The 22731-nt window shown below is 36.9% G+C and overlaps 1 protein-coding gene across 11 annotated transcripts in view; it reads right to left on the reverse strand.

Annotated features, from left to right (window-relative positions):
• The window catches only part of LOC134227993 (TLD domain-containing protein 2), a 671450-nt gene that overhangs the window by 32792 nt on the left and 615927 nt on the right, over positions 1-22731 (reverse strand). For all 11 annotated transcript variants that reach the window (XM_062709741.1, XM_062709737.1, XM_062709740.1 and 8 more), the window contains one exon: positions 7567-7688. In XM_062709741.1, the coding sequence (XP_062565725.1) occupies positions 7567-7688 (122 nt within the window). The remainder of the gene's footprint in view (positions 1-7566; positions 7689-22731) is intronic.

Below are 22731 nucleotides of genomic sequence, written 5' to 3' on the forward strand. Positions count from 1 at the left end.
AAGGATTGGCGATGCCAGTAGGGTAAATAAGGGTATGCGTAGATTAGAGAGTAGAGTAGAGTAGAGACGATTGGGAAGGGGTCTTGCAATAAGTGTGGGGATCCATATAAAAACAATCATATGCTTCATACAAAAAGTTCGACATACATGTATAAGGCCGCCTGAAAGTGGCATATTTTTGTGTTACGTAATCAATCTTCTTCTATTCACCATGGAATTAATATAGAAAACGACCATATATGACCTCGCTTAAGAAGAGGGAAATAGATTTCCGGATGTTGATGATCCAAACACAATTTTAGGTGTCTCATACAAAATCATGACAGGAAGATGAACAATTGGGTAATATTTATGTTGGATGATCCATAAAATAGGTTACAATGGCATATAATCACAAGTAAGATAATTTTCTTCATATTTTAAAAGGGTGTCCATACTGCCCCATGGGGGTGTCCAATCTACCCCGCTACCTTCCCGAGAGTAGTGAAAAATTAACTATTACAAAATTGTCCTATTTGATTGAAATTGCTTTATTTTCAATACGATTCAATACAGAACTGGTAGTTAACGAGTAATAGTATCATGTAATTGCTAGAAATCCGAATTATATTCAATTTGAATCACCTAATATTGATTAAAACCTTAGGGTGTCCATATTGCCCCTTGTCCCCCTACCTTTGGTTTTTAAAAAAATGTAAGACTACCAAAGTATTAAAGGATCATTAAAATTATAAAGTTATTTAGGCTTCTAAAAAATGTTTTAGACAAATTAGTCAAATGCTATTTTTCAACAGTGAACACGAGCAAACGAGTAATTTTGAATCGCAAAATAGCAGAAGTGTTGTCAACCGAAAAAATATCTAACCGAGCAATGATGGTAATTGCCCTTTCCCGCAAGAAATCGTAAAATATGCTGTTTTTCGAACTTGGCCTAACATTGGCCCGGTTTTGAACCAACACCAGCCGAATCCTTCAGCCGGTTTACGTGTGTAACACTTTTTCAGTTTTTGTTGTCGATTGTTTTAAACATGGGTTAATTGGGAAAATTGATTTCAAATGAGTCAAAGAATTGACTGAGACTATAAAACGAGATACAATTTTTGACGGGAAAGGTCAATTGAGCTATAACAGTACAAAGGACTACATCAAGCTCTATCTGGAATAAGGGCGAATGTCGCAAGAGAGAATTCTCTTCGTCGACTTCCCCTTAAAAAAAAAAAGTGACAAGCAGCGGATTTCTTTGTGGTTTATCACCTCAGAACGATAGAAAACAATGAGGTGATAAACTGGAAAGAACTCCTCTGCTTGTCACTTTTATTCAAAACTAGCTGTATGTACCCGGCCTTGCTCAGAGCTGCCAGTTTGATTCGCAGTTTTTTCACAATCGGAAAATGAATAAACCAATTGGTCAACAGGATAATTGCGTTTTCTTATCGATACTTCATCATTTGATCAGAAGAAGGCAGATTTCATTTGAAAACATTGACTGGTTTTGAAGAAGGGAGCAAACCCATAATCGCCATATTCCGGGCAAACGTTTATTTCTAAAGAAGGAAAAACATCCACCGATGCCTTATTCCGGGCAAACGTCTATTTTTAAAGAAGGGATCACATTCACCATCCAGAAGGAAACACATTAATCATTGCTTGTCACTGGGCAACCATAATTTCGATAAATGGTTAAATTGATCGATAACTAAACAATACAATAATGGGTTCAGAAGTTAGGCTGGAGCATACACACAAACATACAAACATTGAGTTTTATATATCTCGGGTACTTATTCAAAAGGAAGCATATATATACCATAAAAGTCGCTGAAAATGCAACCAAAAAAGGAAGTGTTTTGTATAGATTTGGCAATCTCGTTGGCATGTTGATCGGTACAACCCATTGGAAGGATTGGCGATGCCAGTAGGGTAAATAAGGGTATGCGTAGATTAGAGAGTAGAGTAGAGTAGAGACGATTGGGAAGGGGTCTTGCAATAAGTGTGGGGATCCATATAAAAACAATCATATGCTTCATACAAAAAGTTCGACATACATGTATAAGGCCGCCTGAAAGTGGCATATTTTTGTGTTACGTAATCAATCTTCTTCTATTCACCATGGAATAAATATAGAAAACGACCATATATGACCTCGCTTAAGAGTAGGAAATAGATTTTCGGATGTTGATGATCCAAACACAATATTAGGTGTCTCATACAAAATCATGACAGGAAGATGAACAATTGGGTAATATTTATGTTGGATGATCCATAAAATAGGTTACAATGGCATATAATCACAAGTAAGATAATTTTTTTCATATTTTAAAAGGGTGTCCATACTGCCCCATGGGGGTGTCCAATCTACCCCGCTACCTTCCCGAGAGTAGTGAAAAATTAACTATTACAAAATTGTCCTATTTGATTGAAATTGCTTTATTTTCAATACGATTCAATACAGAACTGGTAGTTAACGAGTAATAGTATCATGTAATTGCTAGAAATCCGAATTATATTCAATTTGAATCACCTAATATTGATTAAAACCTTAGGGTGTCCATATTGCCCCTTGTCCCCCTACCTTTGGTTTTTAAAAAAATGTAAGACTACCAAAGTATTAAAGGATCATTAAAAACTAGAAAGTTATTTAGGCTTCTAAAAAATGTTTTAAACAAATTAGTCAAATGACATTTTACAACAGTGAACACAAGCAAACGAGGAATTTTGGATCGCGAAATACCAGAAATGTTGTCAACCGAAAAAAATATCTAACCGAGCAATGATGGTAATTGTCCTTTCCCGAAAGAAATCGAAAAAATGCTGTTTTTCAAACTTGGCCTAACATTCGCCCGATTTTGAACCAACACCAGGCGAATCCTTCAGCCGGTTTACGCGTGCAGCACTTTTGCATTTTGCAGTATTTGTTTTCGATTTTTTTTTAATTTGGGTTCTTTGGGAAAGTTGACCTCAAATAAGTCAATGAATTGACTGAGACTATAAAACGAGAAATAATTTTTGACATGGAAGGTCTATTGAGCTATGACAGAACAAAGGACTACATCAAGCTCTATCTGGAATAAGGGCGAATGTCGCAAGAGAGAATTCTCTTCGTCGACTTCCCCTTAAAAAAAAAAAGTGACAAGCAGCGGATTTCTTTGTGGTTTATCACCTCAGAACGATAGAAAACAATGAGGTGATAAACTGGAAAGAACTCCTCTGCTTGTCACTTTTATTCAAAACTAGCTTTATGTACCCGGCCTTGCTCGGAATTGCCAGTTTGATTCGCAGTTTTTTTTTCACAATCGGAAAATGAATAAACCAATTGGTCAACAGGATAATTGCGTTTTCTTATCGATACTTCATCATTTGATCAGAAGAAGGCAGATTTCATTTGAAAACATTGACTGGTTTTGAAGAAGGGAGCAAACCCATAATCGCCATATTCCGGGCAAACGTTTATTTCTAAAGAAGGAAAAACATCCACCGATGCCTTATTCCGGGCAAACGTCTATTTTTAAAGAAGGGATCACATTCACCATCCAGAAGGAAACACATTAATCATTGCTTGTCACTGGGCAACCATAATTTCGATAAATGGTTAAATTGATCGATAACTAAACAATACAATAATGGGTTCAGAAGTTAGGCTGGAGCATACACACAAACATACAAACATTGAGTTTTATATATCTCGGTACTTATTCAGGACGTATGTGATTTTGTAAACAAAGATGCATACGTCGATTTGTCAAATATGATGGCACTCCTACGCAAACCAACACAACGAACATGTAGCCGAAACCTCCCCTACCTGTATGTGGCGATGGTTTGCGTGGGAGTGCTATCAGATTGCAGAAATCAACGTTTAAATTTTTGTTTACAAAATCACATACGTCACATACGTTGAATAAGTATCCGAGATATATAGATAGCTAATAGCTATATGTATTCGGCTTTGCTAGGGACTGAAAAGTAAATTATTCAATTAAAATGTCCAATGCTGTAGCACAAAACCCACAGAGGTAGATCTACCGCTCATAGAATTGTTCCTTTGTATCAATCTATTTTTATATATTTGTTTGGCCCTTCTACCTTTTCAATAAACATCTTCCAAAATAGAGAATAAGTGTACCAAATCTGGTTGTAATTTATCCTGGGAGTTACACTGAATTGCTCATTTTTTAAAGACAACCCCTTCCCCATAACTTCCTTTTTCCCCAATGACCTCCCACCTCCTTTGTTATCTTCTCCTTGGGATAGAAAATGTGTACACCAATTTTGGTTGAAATCGGTCCTGGGAGTTAGGTGTTACACTGAATTGCTCTTTTCTAAATACAACCCTTCCCCTTACCATCCCTTTTTCCCAATGATCATACCACCCTTTGTTATTTTCTCCTTAGGATAGAGAATGTGTACCAAATTTGGATGAAATCGGTCCAGGGGGTGAAAAGATACGCTGAATGGCTTGTTTTCTGAACAATACCCTCCCACCAGCCCCCTCCCCTCTTTACCAAATTACACTTCCATATGATCGACTACTCTTAGTGAATATGTGTACAAAATTTGGTTGATATGGGTACTGGGGGTTGGGAGTTACACTGAATTGCTCGTTTTATAAAGACAACCCCTCCCCCCATACCCTCCCTTTTTTTACAATGACCGCCCCACCCGCTTTGTTATCTTTTGTTTAGGGTAGAGAATGTTTGTATCAAATTTGGTTGAAATCGGTGCAGGGGTTCAGAATTTACTCTGAATTACCCGTTTTCTGAACCATACCCCTCCCTCCAGACCCCTCCCCCCTTTCAAAGATTACACTCTCATATGGTTGTCTCCTTATATTGAATATGTGTACAAAATTTGATTGAAATAGAACCTAGGAGATGCAAGTTACACATAATTGTTCGTTTTCTAAACAAAACCCCTCCCCCTTTTCTAAATGACCCTCCCCCCCCCCTTGTCAACTTCCCCTGAGGATAGAGAACGTGTGTACCAAATTTGGTTGAATTCGGCCCAGTGGTTCAGAAGTAGTTAGCGAACATACATACATAGATTGATTTTTATATATATAGATAGGGGAAGTCGATGAAGAGAATTCTCTGTTGCGACTTTCGCCCTTTTACCAGATAGAGCAGTGGCTCCCAACCTTTTCAGCGTCGCGACCCTCTTGACGATCAATCCAGTGGCCCACGGCCCCCTTAATACGTATGGCGATGATGAAAAAAAGGCCCTTGTGATCTGCATTTATTTCTTTGCAGTGTTCTTTGAACAGACGTGTGTTAAGAGCTCCAGATTTGATGTAGTTCACGATTCTGATAACAGTCTCCAGCTCTTTTTGAAATGGTTGCGATAGGGTCTTACAGACAAGGGCATAACGGTAAGTCATGGCTTCTCTGAAATCCTGATTTCAACACAAGCATTGCTGGTCCACCAACAGTACAAACTCCTTAAACTGTTTTCCACCAGATTTATAAAGCTTTTTATTGTAGTCATTATGTTGTCGCTTTTGATTGTATTTTCCAAATAATTACATTTCTAGAAGAATAGAATAGAAACGTTTCTTTCAAACCACAAAAAGGAGTAATGCTTTGCATACGCTTCGCGTTTCCCAGGGGGTCGCAGACCACTTGTTGGGAAACACTGAGATAGAGCTTGAGTTGAGGAAGAAGGTCGGAAAGATGAAGCTATCGCACAACTAAGTGGGTTGATAACAATCGGTATAGTTACGTGCAACAACTAGCGTGCTTTAGAACAGTCCCAGCGGTCTCAGGATGAATTTTAATGCGCTCAATCCTGTCAAACACCCTTGAAGAGCAAAATAGACAAACTGTCGTTCCTCAAATTGTACAAACAATCTATGATATTCGCAACAACATTTATGAGAACCACTCTCAAAAATATTGGAAACAAAGTCTAATTTCTAAACATAATTCGGCTTCTCATATACTCATATAAAAAAACAATAACATTTTGAATTTTCGAGAGAGTGTAAATAAAATCCGCGATTTTCGCGACAACATTTAAAGGAACCGCCATTTTCGCGACAAATCCGCGAAATTCACGAAAAACACGAAAATCGCGAAATCCGCGACTGTTGTAACAGCTCTGTAGGTGACCAATTCCAGTTCTCTTCCCAGTTCAGTTAGTGGATGAGTGGTTGAGAATCAAAGAAGTTATGTTTTTTTCTAAGATACTTTTTCGTGTCTAAAAAGTATCAAGGGAGCATGAGGATTGATTATTTTTTGTACATCACTTAAAACCTACCGGAGTGAAAAACTGTCGAAATGGCAACGTATGAAAATGCATGATATCGTAAAAATAAGATTGGCAGCACTTGAACTTTTTGCTTGCTTCTTATGGATGCAAAATGTAAACAAGTCGAATTGGAACCGCTTTTGACGGTTCGATTGGAAACAAGATGGCGTCTTTGCCGATCTCTTATTGTAGTATTTCTACGATATGATAACTGTGCATAAAAACCTAAGTAATTTGATTGTGATGTGCCCTTTTAAAGTAAAAACGTTTAGGGTGGTAATATGAGTACTATCCAAATGATCTTTTCCCCTAACTAAAAATCCAAAATGTTCGAGAGCTGGATTGTTCAATCTGAAATGTTACTACTTGAATAAACTTTTTCGAAATAAATTAAAGAAGTGTTTCGTAGCAATACATAAATTACTGTTTCATACCCCATCTTATTCCCAACTTATAGAGATGCAAAGGACCCGTAGGTTTCTTGTAATTACTTGTACCAAATTTCTGTTCTTTTCCTATCTCTATTCAGTGCAAAGACAATCGTAGCACCGTGCGGGACCGAAATCCGTACAGCACCGAAATCCGTCCACCTTATGAGATATCAATAAATTAAAGGCGGTTAAAGTTAATTAATGTAGAAATAACTTATCTTATCCTGTTCAGATACATGGCAGTAAGCTTTTAGCGCATTGAAATGGAAAGGATTTGAAATTAAAACAACAAAATTCAAAAGCAAATCGCCACATACCAAACGCGGAGTTTTTGCCGCCATTTTGTTTTCGGGTGGAACATAATTGTACCAAAAGTTACTGTGTTTTAATTGCTAATTGCGAACCATTACATAAGATAAGCGGAATACAAATCGAAGGGATCGCTTCTCAAGGTGCGTAACGAACTATATTTACAGTGTTAGTTTAGCCAATCAGACTGCTTCAGTTTAAATATTTAGTTAAAAATAGCTGTACGGATTTTGATCCTTTGATTCGAAATCCGTCAAAGATGGACGGATTTCGAGTCTAGAGTAATAGATTTTATTCATTATTTTGTCATGTTTTTCATAGTTTTTAATGAGTAAATGTGAAACACTTCAAAAGTAGAAGCCTTCATGCTCCTGTGTCAATGACAAACGTTTTATTTACATTCGATTCCTATTTTCTAATGATTTTTTCATATACTAAACTACTTAAGTGTACTGATTTCGGTGACCCACGGTACTACAATTCAACTGCATAAGAAATCAAGTACATATGATTCTCCTAATTGTTCTTAATCCCATTCGATCAACGGCACCACCAAAATAAAACAACTAACCCTATAACTTACCGATGCTCCTCGCTCAGGATCTCCGTCTGGCCGATCAAGTCCGGAATCTGGAATTCTTGATCGAAGGAACTGGTTGCAAACAGCGTCGCCTTCCGATAGTCATCCGTGCTCATAGACAGGACCTGATTAGTGCATGAAAAGATAAGAAGCAAAAACAAAAACGAAATCAGTTTTCCCGTCCGATTACTGCTTAGTTAGCTATACCGGGGCGATCCGGTGCGTGGCTGAACACTACTTTAGTATAAGAGGCACAACTTGTGGGTAGAGAGAGAGAAGGCGCTTGTGAACGTCTACGGTGAAACTACAGCAGTGTTGGGTCTGAAGTGGGTTCTGATGTGTTATGTTGATCTTTTTTTCCGCTTCGACAACATCGCTATTGCAAAATTGGTTACTTGAGCAGCTACTTTTTGCTTCGAAAGAACGTCAAGGCTAGGAAACCGCAGAACATTGGCAATAGGGACACAGACGCAATGCGTTTTGTTATTTCTTAGAGAGGGTAACGTGAGGGTAAATGGAAGGCACTTGTTCAGAAAGTGTGTTTTGGTGGTACAATCAATTAAGTATTCACAAAAGAAGACCAGACAAGTGGAATTTGCACATGAATAGTTGAAGCGTTTCTGCGACATCTACGGGTCTGCCGTAAAAGTTGAATTTTCCATATCTGTTCGATATGGAGGCTCGATTTGACTCAACTTCTATGACAGACCCCCTACGCGATTACATTCGTCAAACAAAACAAGAATGTATCTAATACGGCACACTTTGAGACATTTAACATTCAAATGATGAAGTGATAATTCAAGTCAAAGGTTCTTTTTTCTCTAGGCATCATCATCTAATATATACAAACTGCACAGTCATACAATCTAACAACAAAAACAACAACGTGTATAATTCTACAGAAAATGGATTAAGCAAACTTCTTGTGCTTCACCGCAAAACTCGTATCTCGTGTCAAGACCATATCAATCGCACCTGAACTGAATTCGATTTGTTTATATTTGCACACTGACTGACATCATCCGTTCGTACAAGCATTCAAACGTGCAGACACGCATCTGTTGCGCATCGGTTTCAAGCGCTATTACGGAGTATAGTGTAGTGGAACCACGCCCAGCATTCAGTGAACGGCGAGGATGTTAATCATTTCTTGATTTGCGCTGCTACTGCTATTGGTATTGAACATCATCGTGAAATCATAAAACGTTACTCTGGTTAAGTAGTTTAGCACATGCCGACTTTGGGAATTCAATGTCACTTATTGGAAAATCAATTACAAAAATTCACATGCAACAATATTCACACCCCAATTTTAGTGATAAGTTAGTGCGAATGTCGGAAGTAAGGATAGCGAAAACAATATTCAACAGAGAACAGGAAAGAGGACGGCGACTTCGAGGAAGGTCGCGAACGCGCTGGCTGCACGCGGTGGAATTTGACCTGAGGACCCTAAACGTTCGGGGAAACTGGAGGAAAATCGCCCTCAGACCGACGATTTTTGAGCTTTACAATACACCTGGCATAGGTATACTGACGCTGCAGCCAACCTGGTATCCAGGTAGGTGCTTTTCACTTAATTGGATTTAAAAGAGGTTACACAGGAATAATTTCTATCTAGTAGAACTATCCAGAACTCGCACTAATAATAACAATAAAATGCATCTTGATTTTTAGACTCGTCAATCACGTTAAAGAAGCAACTGTCAGCTTTATATTTCAGATTTTCACATTTTCGGCGACACAACCGTTAGTTGCTTTGAAATTTGAAATGTTTGTCATTTAATCATATGAACTGATCGCTAGCATTCAAGACTCATCGCTCTGCTCCATATCGTTAAACGCTACTTATTTTTGTAGTAGCGTTCTCTCTTGTGACGACTGTGACGAGTAATCTCCGGATTTATGATCTCGAGTGAAATTCCGTTATTATTTTACTGAGTAGATACCTTCTCGGCAATCGCAGCTCGTCGGTCGGCTAAGGTGAGAATAAACAAACATGCAATAGGGTGATTGTGCTCTCATTCACCGCACAACACAAAACCATTCACACGTCATCAAAACCTAAGGGAAAATGGTATAAAATGCACTCATGAGATAAAATGGCGGAATGCACAACACTTTTCGTAAAATTGCTTATACTACATTTCTGAGTGGAAACCGCCATTACAATTCAATATTGGTTATTCAATATCTAGCTGGAATGGGAAAAAATTGAAGAAATCACTTGATTTTCACTGAAATCAAACGATTGGCTGTTCTTTCAGCTGATACGCGAGGGACACGTTGAAATGATTCGGTAGTTTAGTTTAAATTGATTAAAACGTAAAAAACAGTGGGATGCATATTAGACCATCCTCCCTTACATACACGAGCGAATGCACGAAACTCACGAGGATGGGCTAATGCCATTTGTTGTTCGCTGACCCGAGTAATAGCAAATGACAATCAAGCTTTTTGGCAATAAAGTTTTTTTTATACTTTATTATCGTGATTTTTTCCTCTTCAAGTGGTCGAAAGAGCAAAAATCAAAATAATAACAATTTAAACAAATTATAAAATAAACCAGTCTAACATATCTAAAAAAATCTCGAATTGTCTTCCAGCAAATACTAATGGAAAACAAACTCATTATAACAGCAAAGTTTCATGTTGCTTTCAATTACGAGAGATAATAAATCTCCATAATTCATATTTTTTGCATTAGAATATGATGTCATGTGTGGATAACGGGGAAATAACAAAAAAATAATACGGCGAACTCTGCTCTACTTGATGTTTGGTATTTTCCCTAACTTGAAGCAAATCCTGCCTAATCTGATTGGTTTTCTCAAACCAATTTTAAAATTTAACCTCTGTAACTCGATGTTAGGGTTAGAGTTCACTATAGTAAGAATATTACTATTATTTATTTCTAATAATTTATTACTCGGGAGACATCCACGGATCGCGAGATAAAAGAGGTTATCTCGAACATCGATGTACTACACATTGTAATGGGTTGTATTTTTATCGCATTCGAGAGTAGAACAATGTTGTTGTTGTTGCTGTTATTGTTGATGGCGATGATGAGCATCACCTGATGAGTTGAATTGTTTTGCATATTCTGCTTGAATCGTCAAACAATCAACAGCGGAGAGCGTGAGCCGTCGGGTATCTATTCGGCAAATGATGGCGGGTGTTTTAGTGACACAAACGTGACTCTTTTGTGAACATTGTTATCTCGCAAACCCCGTAATTAACAGTGGACGAGATGATGCAGACTAGTTGGGAATGATGAATGCAACAGTCACTTTTTCAAATTGTATATTGCCATTAGACATGCAGAAAAGAGCGCATCTGCTTATAAATTAAAATAAAATCACTGACCATTGTTTTGAACGGAACTCCAAATATTTCTTCATCTTTGGAATAACAATTGATTTGTAAGCGGTAATATAAAAATTGTTTTTGTTTATAAAATATTCCTCTAAGAAAAATGATTCTGAGTTGGATTAAATTCATCGAATTGAAAAAAAGTTGTTAACACATTAATTTTGGGTTGTATTTATTTTTTTTACCGTTTTGTTGATGTTGTTATAAGTTTGCGATCACCTCAAAATTTGGTTGGTAAAGTGGAACGTCAAGAGCATGAAGGATAAATAAAGAGCATCAGTGGATCGACAACTACTGAGCTTTTTCCAACTAAAAAATCTGTCATGTATCGTGATTATTAGGAATTGTCAAAGAAAATTATTTGAAATTTCAATGGCAATTTTTTTAGAATTTTCAAGGGATATTTTTCGGAATTCCCCAGGAAAATTCTTGAAAATTTTCTAGGGAAGTTCTTCGCAAATTCTTAGGAAAATACTTTGAATTTCCAATAGAGATTTTGTGGAATTCCCAAGGGAATTTCATGGGAAAATGGTTCAGGATATTCTTTAATCTAATTTTGTTAAAAAAATGCGAAGCAAATTGTAATAACTTCATTATATCAATGGTTGTTTTGAATAACTGAATCTGTTACAATTGTGATATAGTTTTGTTTCCCCTTGCTACTCGAGATGCTTACTTGACTTTCTTTAGAATATATAATCCACCTCATTAGATTATCATTTGTGCAATCATCATTTGTCACACCAAACCATAACATCTCCAGCAAACTACCGAAATTTCCGCTGCATTGATAAGAAAAGAACATCGACGAAGCTAAATCGTTCAATGCAGCTAACCCGCTAAGATACTAGACGCAAGAAATGCTTTTTAGTTTGATTCAAAACTTCTACGATTCTTCATAAACTTTTGTATCCAGGTTAAAAAAAACTGCTTTATTCTGTAAATAAGGCTACGTCAATCGAAAAGTTGATATAAATAGAAACGTATCAACGGTATCAACTTGACGCCAAAAACAGGTGGACGCATGGAACCCATTCATTCGGTCTGGCACGACGACGACATTCACCTGTAATTTTGCTGTGCGGTTTTGTCTATCAACAGTCACGACCGACCCATCCTGTTAATCCGAAGTAAATAGACATTTCGTCAGCCCTCGTCCAGCGGTGAACCAGAATCTCAAGTCAACCGACGTCGCCGTTCGGGGAGAACAACAGGGAGTAGATTAAAATAAACTGAGCCAATAACTCGTTTGTTTTTCCTTTTAAAAGAGCGTACTGAAAAATAGGGTGTTAGTACCGGGAGTACCGGTACCGGAATTCCCGGGAGTACCGACCAATTTTCGGTACCGAAATACCGGTACTGGCTTAATGAAAGTACCGGTATTTTCGGTACCAAGGAAAAAGTTTTGGTTAAAACTTCCGATGGTTAAAACCACATTATTTGAATGCAGCAGCTAGTAAGAAAGATATTAATTTTTTTTACTAAAATTTCAAACACCTGACAATAGAGGTAATAAACTATAGAGGACGATTGTCGCTGCGGTTCCCTTTGTTATCGTCCCCAAACATGTTGGCAACCTATCTGTCAAAACGTACTCATTTTCCTTCGCTGACATTTAGGCTGTGAACCATTCCACCGATTCGTTTAACTTTTAGTTGAAATTTGACACTTCGATGGTTATTTTCCCCTCATGGTTGTTCGGAAGCCGACCCATTTGAGTTTTGACAGATTGATAGTTATTCGGAACGAAAATGATTTTGGCGCCAATTTTCTCGCGAACAAAAAAAAACGAACAAAACTTTTTGTGAAGATCTTCCAGTACCGGTATTTTCGCGGTACTCCCGGTACTGAGGGGTTCAGTACCGTAGTACCGGGACTCGCCAAAAAGGGTCGGTACTAAAAACCCTACTGAAAAATGATTCTATCTCATTGAAAATTCTTCTTGCTTTAATTTTAACATTAGTCGATGGTCCAATTTTGGTTAGCAAAAGCGCCAATCACTGTAAAGTGTTATTCAAAAAGTATGGGAGTCATTGAGAATTAACATCTCTCAGCCGACTGGTCTCATGAAGGGCTATAAAAAGGCAAAGTCCACGGCGACTGTTCTTTTGAACTCGGTATATGAAATAGTTTTGAAAGGATGAGATTACTTGAGAAGAACTTCCGTCAAGAAATACCACGACGGTTATCGTAACTTCATGAGGACATATCTACGGCAAATCAGATGATTATTACACTGCGATTGACACAGGACAAATTTCCGTGGTACGACTTGCCGTATGTTTATTTGATTTACATAATGGTTTTCCGGCTAAGCCCAAAAAACTTATACACAAGTATTTTGGTGGCTTTAAATCAAGTCTTTGGGTTTTAAACGAAGGGTCGCTATTGTTTATGGACTTGAGATATGATCAAGCTGTGTGATGTGCTTTCAATATCTATTGGAAGATACATTGAAAACATATAGAAATAAGATAAAACCGAGCAGTTCGATGACCCCTTTATAAAAGATACATGACGTTCGGTATGAGTTCGTAAGCCATGACGGACGTAGGGCATAATGGATGTTAGACGTGATTAAAATTTCCCATCCTTTATTTCATACAAGGTTGCGAATGGACAAAAACAATATTTATTATGCCAGAGATAACGTTTGTTTGGAAATAACAATTCCCCTAAAACGTCATTTGCCCGAAAGTCCCATTTCCCCGAAAAAGACAATTCCACGGGAATGAGTTTTCAAATGACATTCCCTCAAAAATTACATTTTTTTGAAACCGAGGATTTCACCAAAAATAACAATTGCACGAATATAATATTGCCCAAATACAACATTTCCCGGAAAACAAGCTTCCCCGAAATATGATTCCCTACAAAAAAATATATCCCAAGAAATTAAATTTGCCGAAATTACCATTTCTGTTGAAATAATATTTACTTGAAAATAAAAGGGTCTACAAAAGGGTGATACACCCTGAAAATATTAAATAAAACCAGAATCTACTGTGAAAAATTCAGCCAGATCGGTCAAATCTGAAGGGCTGTCCATATGCCACGTGGAAGTTTAAGGGGGAGGGGGTGTATGGCGAGTGTCCACGGTTCAGACACATTTTTGAAAATTTATAAGAGCAGTTGTCCACGTTGGGGGAGGGGGGTATCTAAACCTGACCAAAACCTGTCCACATGGTATATGGACAGCCTCTAAGGGGCTGCTCAACAGGCATGAAGTTTATATGTCACAATGGTTTAGGTCCCTTTGCATTGCTCAATATTGCCCGGAAACAAATCTATTCCAATTATCGTAGCATGGCATAGCATAGCATGAACCCTTGAACAATTCGTAGATGGAGTTGCAGAGATAAACATATCCACTGTCATTGTAGATTAAATAAACGGATTACAATGAAAAAATGGTCCAATGGACAAGCACACCCAAAATGAATTATCAAGACGGCCATTTCTGGAGAAAAATAAATAGTCTTGAAACGGCGTAACATAGTATTCGGCAGCAAAAGTAGATTTTCATTAAGTCTATAAATTTTCCATTAAAAATTAAGATAAAATTGTTTAATATTTTTACAAGGAAAATAACATATTTTTTTATAGCTTTTTCGATTTTTTTTGTGGAAAGTTTTTACATTTTTGTAAAACAAAATATTTTGTCGAAAATTTTGTAATTATTTATTGATAATGTTCATTTATTTGCGAAAATTTTGTATGGTTTAAGGAAATTTTGCATTATTGCTGGAATAAATATAAAATATCCAAAATTGCTTATACCCTGATTCCTTTATTGAAAATTTCCTGATTTTTTTAATGGAAATTTTCTAATTTTCTAGGGGAAGTTTTTATTTTTATTTTCTTCTGCGTCAAATATAAACCTGGGAAATAGAAATATAAATTTTGATGTTTTCTAACGACATTTTATCATCGTTTACGTTTTTGATGTAGGCCTTCCTAAATTGTTGCGCAAGAATTATGAGATTATAAATAGTTATCATTCACTTCCACTATGTAACACTTTTGTATATCTAAAGATACGTTTTTTGATCCTTCTAGAAAACCTGTACATTTTTTCTCCGATATCAAGACATTAAAGAATACACTGACACGCTGAGACGCTCAAAATCAATATTTCTTTGATTTTTTTTTCACAAACTTTATTTCTCCGAAAATAATATTTCCCTTAAAATAACATAATTCAAAACGGCCAGTCACAAAAGAAAACTTAGGGAAAGTTACATGTTTATGGATTTTTTTTTCAGAATAGTTCTGTATTTTTGATTGCATTAAAAACACAAAAACACTAAACATTGATAATGTATTTTAAATTTTTGCGTATTTATATATTATTATTTATAAAAAGTTAATTATGCTGCCATTTATTTTTTGTTATTTCGGGACTCGGACAGGACCACAGTTTAGTTGCGTTACCTAATTTGGTAGTTTATAAGTGATAAGAAGGTGTTGACAAATAACTACGATAAAAGTTCGATGGTGGTGTTAAAAAACATCACTATGTTACTAATAGCAAGTGGATTCTTAGTAGTACTCTGATGTTAAAGCAAATCATTAGAATTTAAATAAAACCTTGGATCTTCAAAGAGAGTCCGGACAAGAGGCTTAAAAACTTCCGCAGGGTTGTTGTTACGCGCTATCTAGAAAAAAATTCTGGCCAAATACGAGTGAAATATTATATTTGTTAGTGAGATGTCTCACTTCTTACGAAAACGGAAATGTGCGAAATGAGATGTAAATAATGGGAAGTAAGGGCCCTCCTTAGCCGTGCGGTAAGACGTGCGGCTACAAAGCAAGACCATGCTGAGGGTGGTTGGGTTCGATTCCCGGTACCGATCTAGGCAATTTTCGAATTGTAAATTGTCTCGACTTCCCTGGGCATAAAAGTATCATCGTGCTAGCCTCATGATATACGAATATAAAAATGGTAACTTGGCTTAGAAACCTCGCAGTTAATAACTGTGGGAGTGCTTAATGAACACTAAGCTGCGAGGCGGCTCTGTCCCAGTGTGGGGATGTAATGCCAATAAGAAGAAGAAGAAGAAGAAATAATTAGTGAGAAAAAAGTACTGAGACGTCTCACTTCTTACTTCTTATTCATATTCTTACGTTTCACTTCACACTGTAAATATTGAGTGATGTGAAGTGAGAAGTGTGCCGTCTACTCACTTCACACTTTTCACAGTGAAAAGTGAGAAATGAAGAGTGATAAGTGAGAAGCTAGACGACTCACTTCTCACTCATCGTTTCTTACTTCTCATTGCGAAAAGTGCGAAGTGAGAAGTGCGAAATGATGAGAAGGAAGACGTGAGACGTCATTCAACAATAATGTATGATTTTTTCGGACAAACTCGCATCCCTTCGCTCATTAGTCGAAAAATGATTTCATTCCAAAAAGCGTCAAACCTCAATCCAGCAGTATTCATTTGTTCACATATGGAGTTACTTTCCATTGTTTTAAGTCAAGAAAGGTTATTCAGTGGTTAAGAAGAAGAATCATGCAGGAATGCAAATCGCGATTTTACTCGCGCTTCATTAGAATTGCGCATGTGATTTTGGTATTTGATGTTTTCCAACACTGCACTATGGTCCAGGATACAGATTTACGCAAAAAGAAGCATTTCACGCCAAAACTATATTTTTGAGAAACAAAGTTGTTCTACAAAGTTATTAGGTATAGATAGGACCATCATTATGAAGCTTTCAAAAATATAAAAAATACCCATTATATAGAAAAATATATTCTACGGAGCATTGACATAAAATGGTCTATTTGTAGCGCAGCTTATTCCGATAAATTTGTCTAGAGCTCTCAAGTTGGCTGATTTAGAGTAATTTTACCAACTTGGATTCGGGTGTCCCTCAAAAAAGCAGTACTTTTGATATACTTTTTTTGTTTTCGATTTTTCGGATAAAACGCCTTCGGGTGACTTTTAGAGCTAATTTTTCATTTTTGACGAATGTCACTCTCTTTTCCGGCTTTTCAAGGCGCGTGTTTTTCTATAAAAACATCGTCTGTTGCTTTTCCATTGTCGAATTACATGAATTTATTTGAAAAATATGACATTAATAAAATTGGTAAAACTTTAGAAAAAAAATAACATATCTCCAATTTTTTTACATAATACAGAATATGAGTTGCTCTCTTAAATGCCGTGTAAATATATTTTTTTTGGTTTGCCTCAATCGGAGATATCAACTTTTGAAAAAAGCTAATTTTGACAGAAAAACGATTATAACTTTTGATCGGCAAAATATATTGAGCATATTTATACAGGTCGGACTCGATTATCCGGAGTATCGATTTTTTTCACTAGTCCAATCACTAGAAAAAAAATCAAATATGTAATTAAATACGAAAAACTTGGGTTTTATTTTATTTGCAGTGGTGTAGTCAGAAATTATTCAGGAAAATTAATCCTAGGTGTCGGTATCGGTAACTTTATAGTGTATTAGGGAGCATTATTGCCATAACTTTTGAGTACATAGTCCGATCGAGCCAATTTGTAATATGAAATTATTCCTATTCAAAAGCAACTTATTGATTGAGAATAGATGCCAAAAAACAACAAGACTTGTTACGCTCAATTTTAAACAGAACGCAATGAAACTTTTGAGTCATTGTCCGATCCATTCCTTTTTCGATAGGAAACAATGTTAAGGCTCCCCCAGACCTACGCGATTTCATCGTCGCAACGGCGATAACTACTGACCGCGATTCTATCGTTGGGTCGCTGCAGGCAATGTTCCATTTCCGCCCCCACTCCAACGGCGCCAAGCGATAGAAACCCGACGCGATTGTTATCACGTGTGTTTTAGGGGGGATCTTAATAGGATTTTCCATTAAATGCAACCAGTTGCAAGCAAATTGGATAAGGATAAGTGCTAAACAATTGGTTAGATTTTGTGCACTCATACACATAGACAGCACCTGGCATAAATGGCAAATCTGAAAATTTTGTCTCGAATGTTTCAGCTTAATTGACAAGCAATTAAGTGATTGCATGAAAGGAAAAGACAGAAAACGGACTTCCACAGAAAATTTCTTGAAGCGAGAAGTTTGTGGACATATTTTAGAGAAAATAATTAAACTCCTATTTCAGTCCTTCCCATTCCAGCTACGTTCATGTTTCTTCAAATAATCATATTTTGTATGAATAGGGGAACTGTACCGGTTTTGACCATGTTCCTAATTTGGCCAATTTTGCGAATAACTCCAAAAATAAACCAATTCGCAAGGGTTTTATTATTTCCAATAAGAGATATATCCCTCACGCTTCAATGGTGCTTTGAACTGATCGATTATTTTGAAAAAATATGTATTTTTCAGGGTTGGCCAAATTAGGCACTAAGTTGGCCAAAACCGGTGCACTTGCCCTATAACAGTAATATATTCATTTGAATTCATGAATTTGATAAACAAGTCTATAGTCAAATTTCAATATACAAAACAACCCCCTTTTCAACCCCCTCCACAATCTAGATACGTTCCATTATTATTAAAATAATCGTATTGTACATTATACAACCGAAATAAAAAAAAAAAATTATAAAATCGATGAAAAAAAAATTACAAACTTAAAATTAATTTCGCCGTTTGGTAAAAAAAAGGCGAAATATTTCGGTGAACTGTAGAAATTACAGATTTTTCGGTAAGCATGATTTATTTTGCAGCAGTTTCGTAAAAAAAATCGAACGATCTGTCACTTTTTACCGTATTCGGTAGAAAAAATACAAATCGTAAGTTAAAAACAAATAATCACCGTATACGGTAATTAGACTACCGAACAAAATGTAAAATTATTTTTGATATACCGAACTCCGGTAAACTAAAATGATCTGTTAGATTCGAGGACAGATTGGCAGTCATTTTCAAAATGAAGTCTTTGAGATTCGCTTATGGTGCAATTGTTCGTGGTTTTACAAGTGACAGGGAACTCTTAGTAACTCGACGTTTGATAATGGAAAAAGTAAGTAGCTATAAGCTAAGAAATATTAGCTATCCTATGTGATAACGCGATAAAACTTTTTTTGACTAATACTACTACTATATAATATTTATCTACAGGTAGAAGACGACCTCATAGCGCTGGTTCCGATGCTGCCGTTTGCGCCATATTGAGTTGATTCAATGGGGATAAAATTTATATACGTGTGACATTCGTTTTCTGTAAACCATAAAAGAATTTATAATAAAATGCTTGAATAGTAATGAGAAGAGTACGTTATGATGGAAAAAATATGTTGTAACTCCGAAAATGTTAAGATTATCATTGACAAATAAAAAACCGAACAGATACAGTGAGCACGCTGCTCGAATTACCGAACAGTACGGTAGTTTGACATTAGACAAAAATCCATTACCGAATCGTACGGTAATTTTTGACAGATGATCAAAAATATCAAGTACCGAACGTTCGGTAGTGTTTGTTTGCATTACCGAACTGATTACCGAACGTTCAGCTGTTGAAAGTTCGGTAAAAAATAATCGAGTCCAAAATTCCGGGTAATCTAGTCTCCGAATGATCGAGTATCCAGATAATCGAGTCCGACTTGTACATCAAAAATGGCATTTTTTTTGAGCTCTTTTGACTATTCCGAAAAATCGATAACAGAAAAGTAGATCAAACATAATGTTTTTTGAGAGACACCCGAATCCAAGTAGATAAAATTGTCCTAAATCAGCCAACTTAAGAGCTACATAAAAAGTTATTTTAGACAAATTTATCGGAATCAGCTGCGCTACAACTAGAACATTACATGTCAGTGATCCGTAAAATAAAAAAGTATATTTTTTTATTTTTTTACATAATGGGTCACCCTTATTATTGGAATAAGGTACGTTGTGAAGAATAAAAAATATTTTTATAACTTTTTATATGATGGGCACCCTTATTCTTTGATAGCATCATGATGATGGCCTTACTATTCCGAACAACTTTGTAGAACAACATTTTTTTCTTATAGTTTTGGCGTAAAATGCATCTTTCCGCATTAAACTGTATCCTGAATCATAGTGCACTGATTGTTATAAATAAATATGTCCAAAATTTAGATTTTATATATTCAGTACAACTATTATACTTTGAAAAATAAATCGATTATTAAGCTCCATATGGCCTAGCTGTGCGGCCACCAACGTTAGATGAGTTAAAGAAGGCTGTAAATGAGCTAAAACCAGCAAAGTTGCTGGTAATGACGAGATCTCGGTAGTGCTTTTCGGACTGGGAAGTGAGCAGCTGATAAATCGATTCACAACATTATTTTTAAAAAATATGGAGGGATGAAAAACTTCCAACTTGGAAGGCCTTATATGCCTGATTTATGTGAAAAATCACAGACCAGAGTGTGCCAATTACAGAGGGATCTCCCTTCTGAGCTCGGCGTTCAAATTTTTTGTAGGATATTCTGTTTAACAGACTGAGGCAGGCGAATACCAGCCAGATTTTCGTTAGGACTGATCAACGGCGGATCATATGTTTAGCATGCGAATAATCCTTGATAAATTCCGAGAGTTCAACTTGCGGTCTCACCAGCTGTTCATTGATTTCAAAGCAGCGTACGATTCAGTGAAAAGAAATGAGCTGTGGCAGATAAAGTCTGAAAATGGTTTTCCGGCGAAAATTATTAGGTTGATACATGCAACGCGTGATGGCGCGAAACCAAGTATTCGTATTGCAGACGAAATGTCAACCTCGTTTGTGACCTTAGATGGATTGATGCATGTTGATTGTTGCGATTGAGGAAGGTGCCGATAGATCCGATTCTTTCAGCAGACACAATGAGCCACTTATTGGCTTGAGGGTCAGCCACAAAGCTTTAAAAATATATTTATTGTACAAACAATCTACAGAAATATAACACTACTCACTAATTCGGTGACAGAATATGATAAATTATCATTTTCTTCAATGCGTGCACCTCCTCACTATCGCACATTAGTTTTCGTTCTGTCCGGATAATGTATGCAGTATTTTAGTTTGCTAAGGGATGCTCAAGTTACAAAGTAATCTATTATAAAATTTATGTTAAAATTGACGCGCATGATTATGCGCAACAGTGATGCACTTTCAAATTCATTGTTCAACATTTAACTCGATGGCGATTCTACCAGTGGCCCTTTACGGAGCATTGACGTTAAAAAGATGATCTGGAATGCTTCCGGGGTTTTTAAGCGGAAAGTGCTGCATATAATACTCGGCATGAAACTAGAAAATGATGTGTGGCGCAGACGCATGAATCAAAAGCTATATCACGTGTACAAAGCAGATAATATTGAGATTCGTCTAAGATAAAGCAGACTTCAGTGGGCTTGTCACTTAGTACGAATGTCGGAAGAAAGAGAAAGAAAAACAATATTCAACAGAGAACGATATTGATATTGATCTGTGAACAATCCGAGCTGACCATTAGGATTCCGCCTAAAATATTCTTAAATTTTGTAAAATGATCGGAGTTCAGTCAAACCGCACCAAGCGGTTTTTTGACTGACTTGTGGTGTTTTGTTCGCAAAAAGAAAACGGAAATCATGTTATATCAATTCATGCATAGATTTGTTGAAGGATATCCACAGTTATGAGGCTGAGGGATATCCGATACTATTTTTGATCAATGAGATCTGCTAAATGAAGGTTTGGCGCTTGATGTGATTTGGTTGAGCCCAGGCCAAATAACGCAAAAACTATTCGTTTGATCCAAATTTAATCTTGATTTTCTATAAGAATCTGGGTTAACGTAAATACTAAATGAATTTCGTAAATACTAGATGAATTGGATCACTAACCAATATTCAAATAGGTATCAGTCCCGGCAATTTCCCCCGCGCCCTATAGTACATCTAAGTTAAAAGAAAATCTCAACAGCAACTGACGTGACACGAAGCGCACCGATATTCTAATTCCCGTGACCACACATCTATTCATGTTGCCCCAATGAGCGCAGGCTAATTACGTCCATCCGGACGTCTGTCTGGCCGGCAAAACTATTATTAAAGTCAATGCGAAAGCAGGTGAGTGTGTGGGTTCAGATTGGATGTGCATTGTTACCCATCGACAGACAGACAGCATTCTCGAACAAACCCGGACAATTGCTGATTGCGGCTACGAATGCGATCAACTTCAACGACCCTGTGTGCTCCATGGTAGACAGATCTGATACTTGGTGTAATTCATGAGCTTGCTTTCGAGTGAGCGATATTGAATTCACCTTGATTTTTTTTTTACGTTTTTGTCAAAACTTTTCAGATCAGTAAGGTGACATTGTATGTCACATTTGTAAGTTTGGTGAAATTGCCAAAAAGCAATTATTACTCTTATGTGATCTCTGTACCACTGATACTCATATCACTTTTACGGAAGCCCAAACTAGTTAGATCCGCTACATTCTTAACCAGTCTAAAACCGCTCCACCAAACCGCAAGATGCTGCAATCAATGTGCGATAAGTGGGCAATTTAACCTCTGCAAACAGCGGAGATTACGACTTCGGTGATGAGGCTCCATGCACGGATTGACAGAGAAAAACACCCTGCAAACAGGTCACACGGGGCATCGATCGGGTCCCGTCTTTTACCTCGCGCGTTGCACTGCAACCGTACCGCGTTGTCTATTCGGTTCAACGGAAGCCCCTGCATTATCATCCGCAGCTCTAGAAGACAACGCGTCGACGACGTTACAGAGCAAACAATTCTGTTTGCATTCTGGCCGAGCCGAGCTTTTCAGGGAAGTAGGCTCACTCAAATCCGACTGGTGATAAATCAAGGAAGCACAGCTCAGAG

This window comes from Armigeres subalbatus, chromosome 3, assembly GCF_024139115.2.
Source record: "Armigeres subalbatus isolate Guangzhou_Male chromosome 3, GZ_Asu_2, whole genome shotgun sequence".
NCBI classification, from domain to species: Eukaryota; Metazoa; Arthropoda; class Insecta; order Diptera; family Culicidae; genus Armigeres; species Armigeres subalbatus.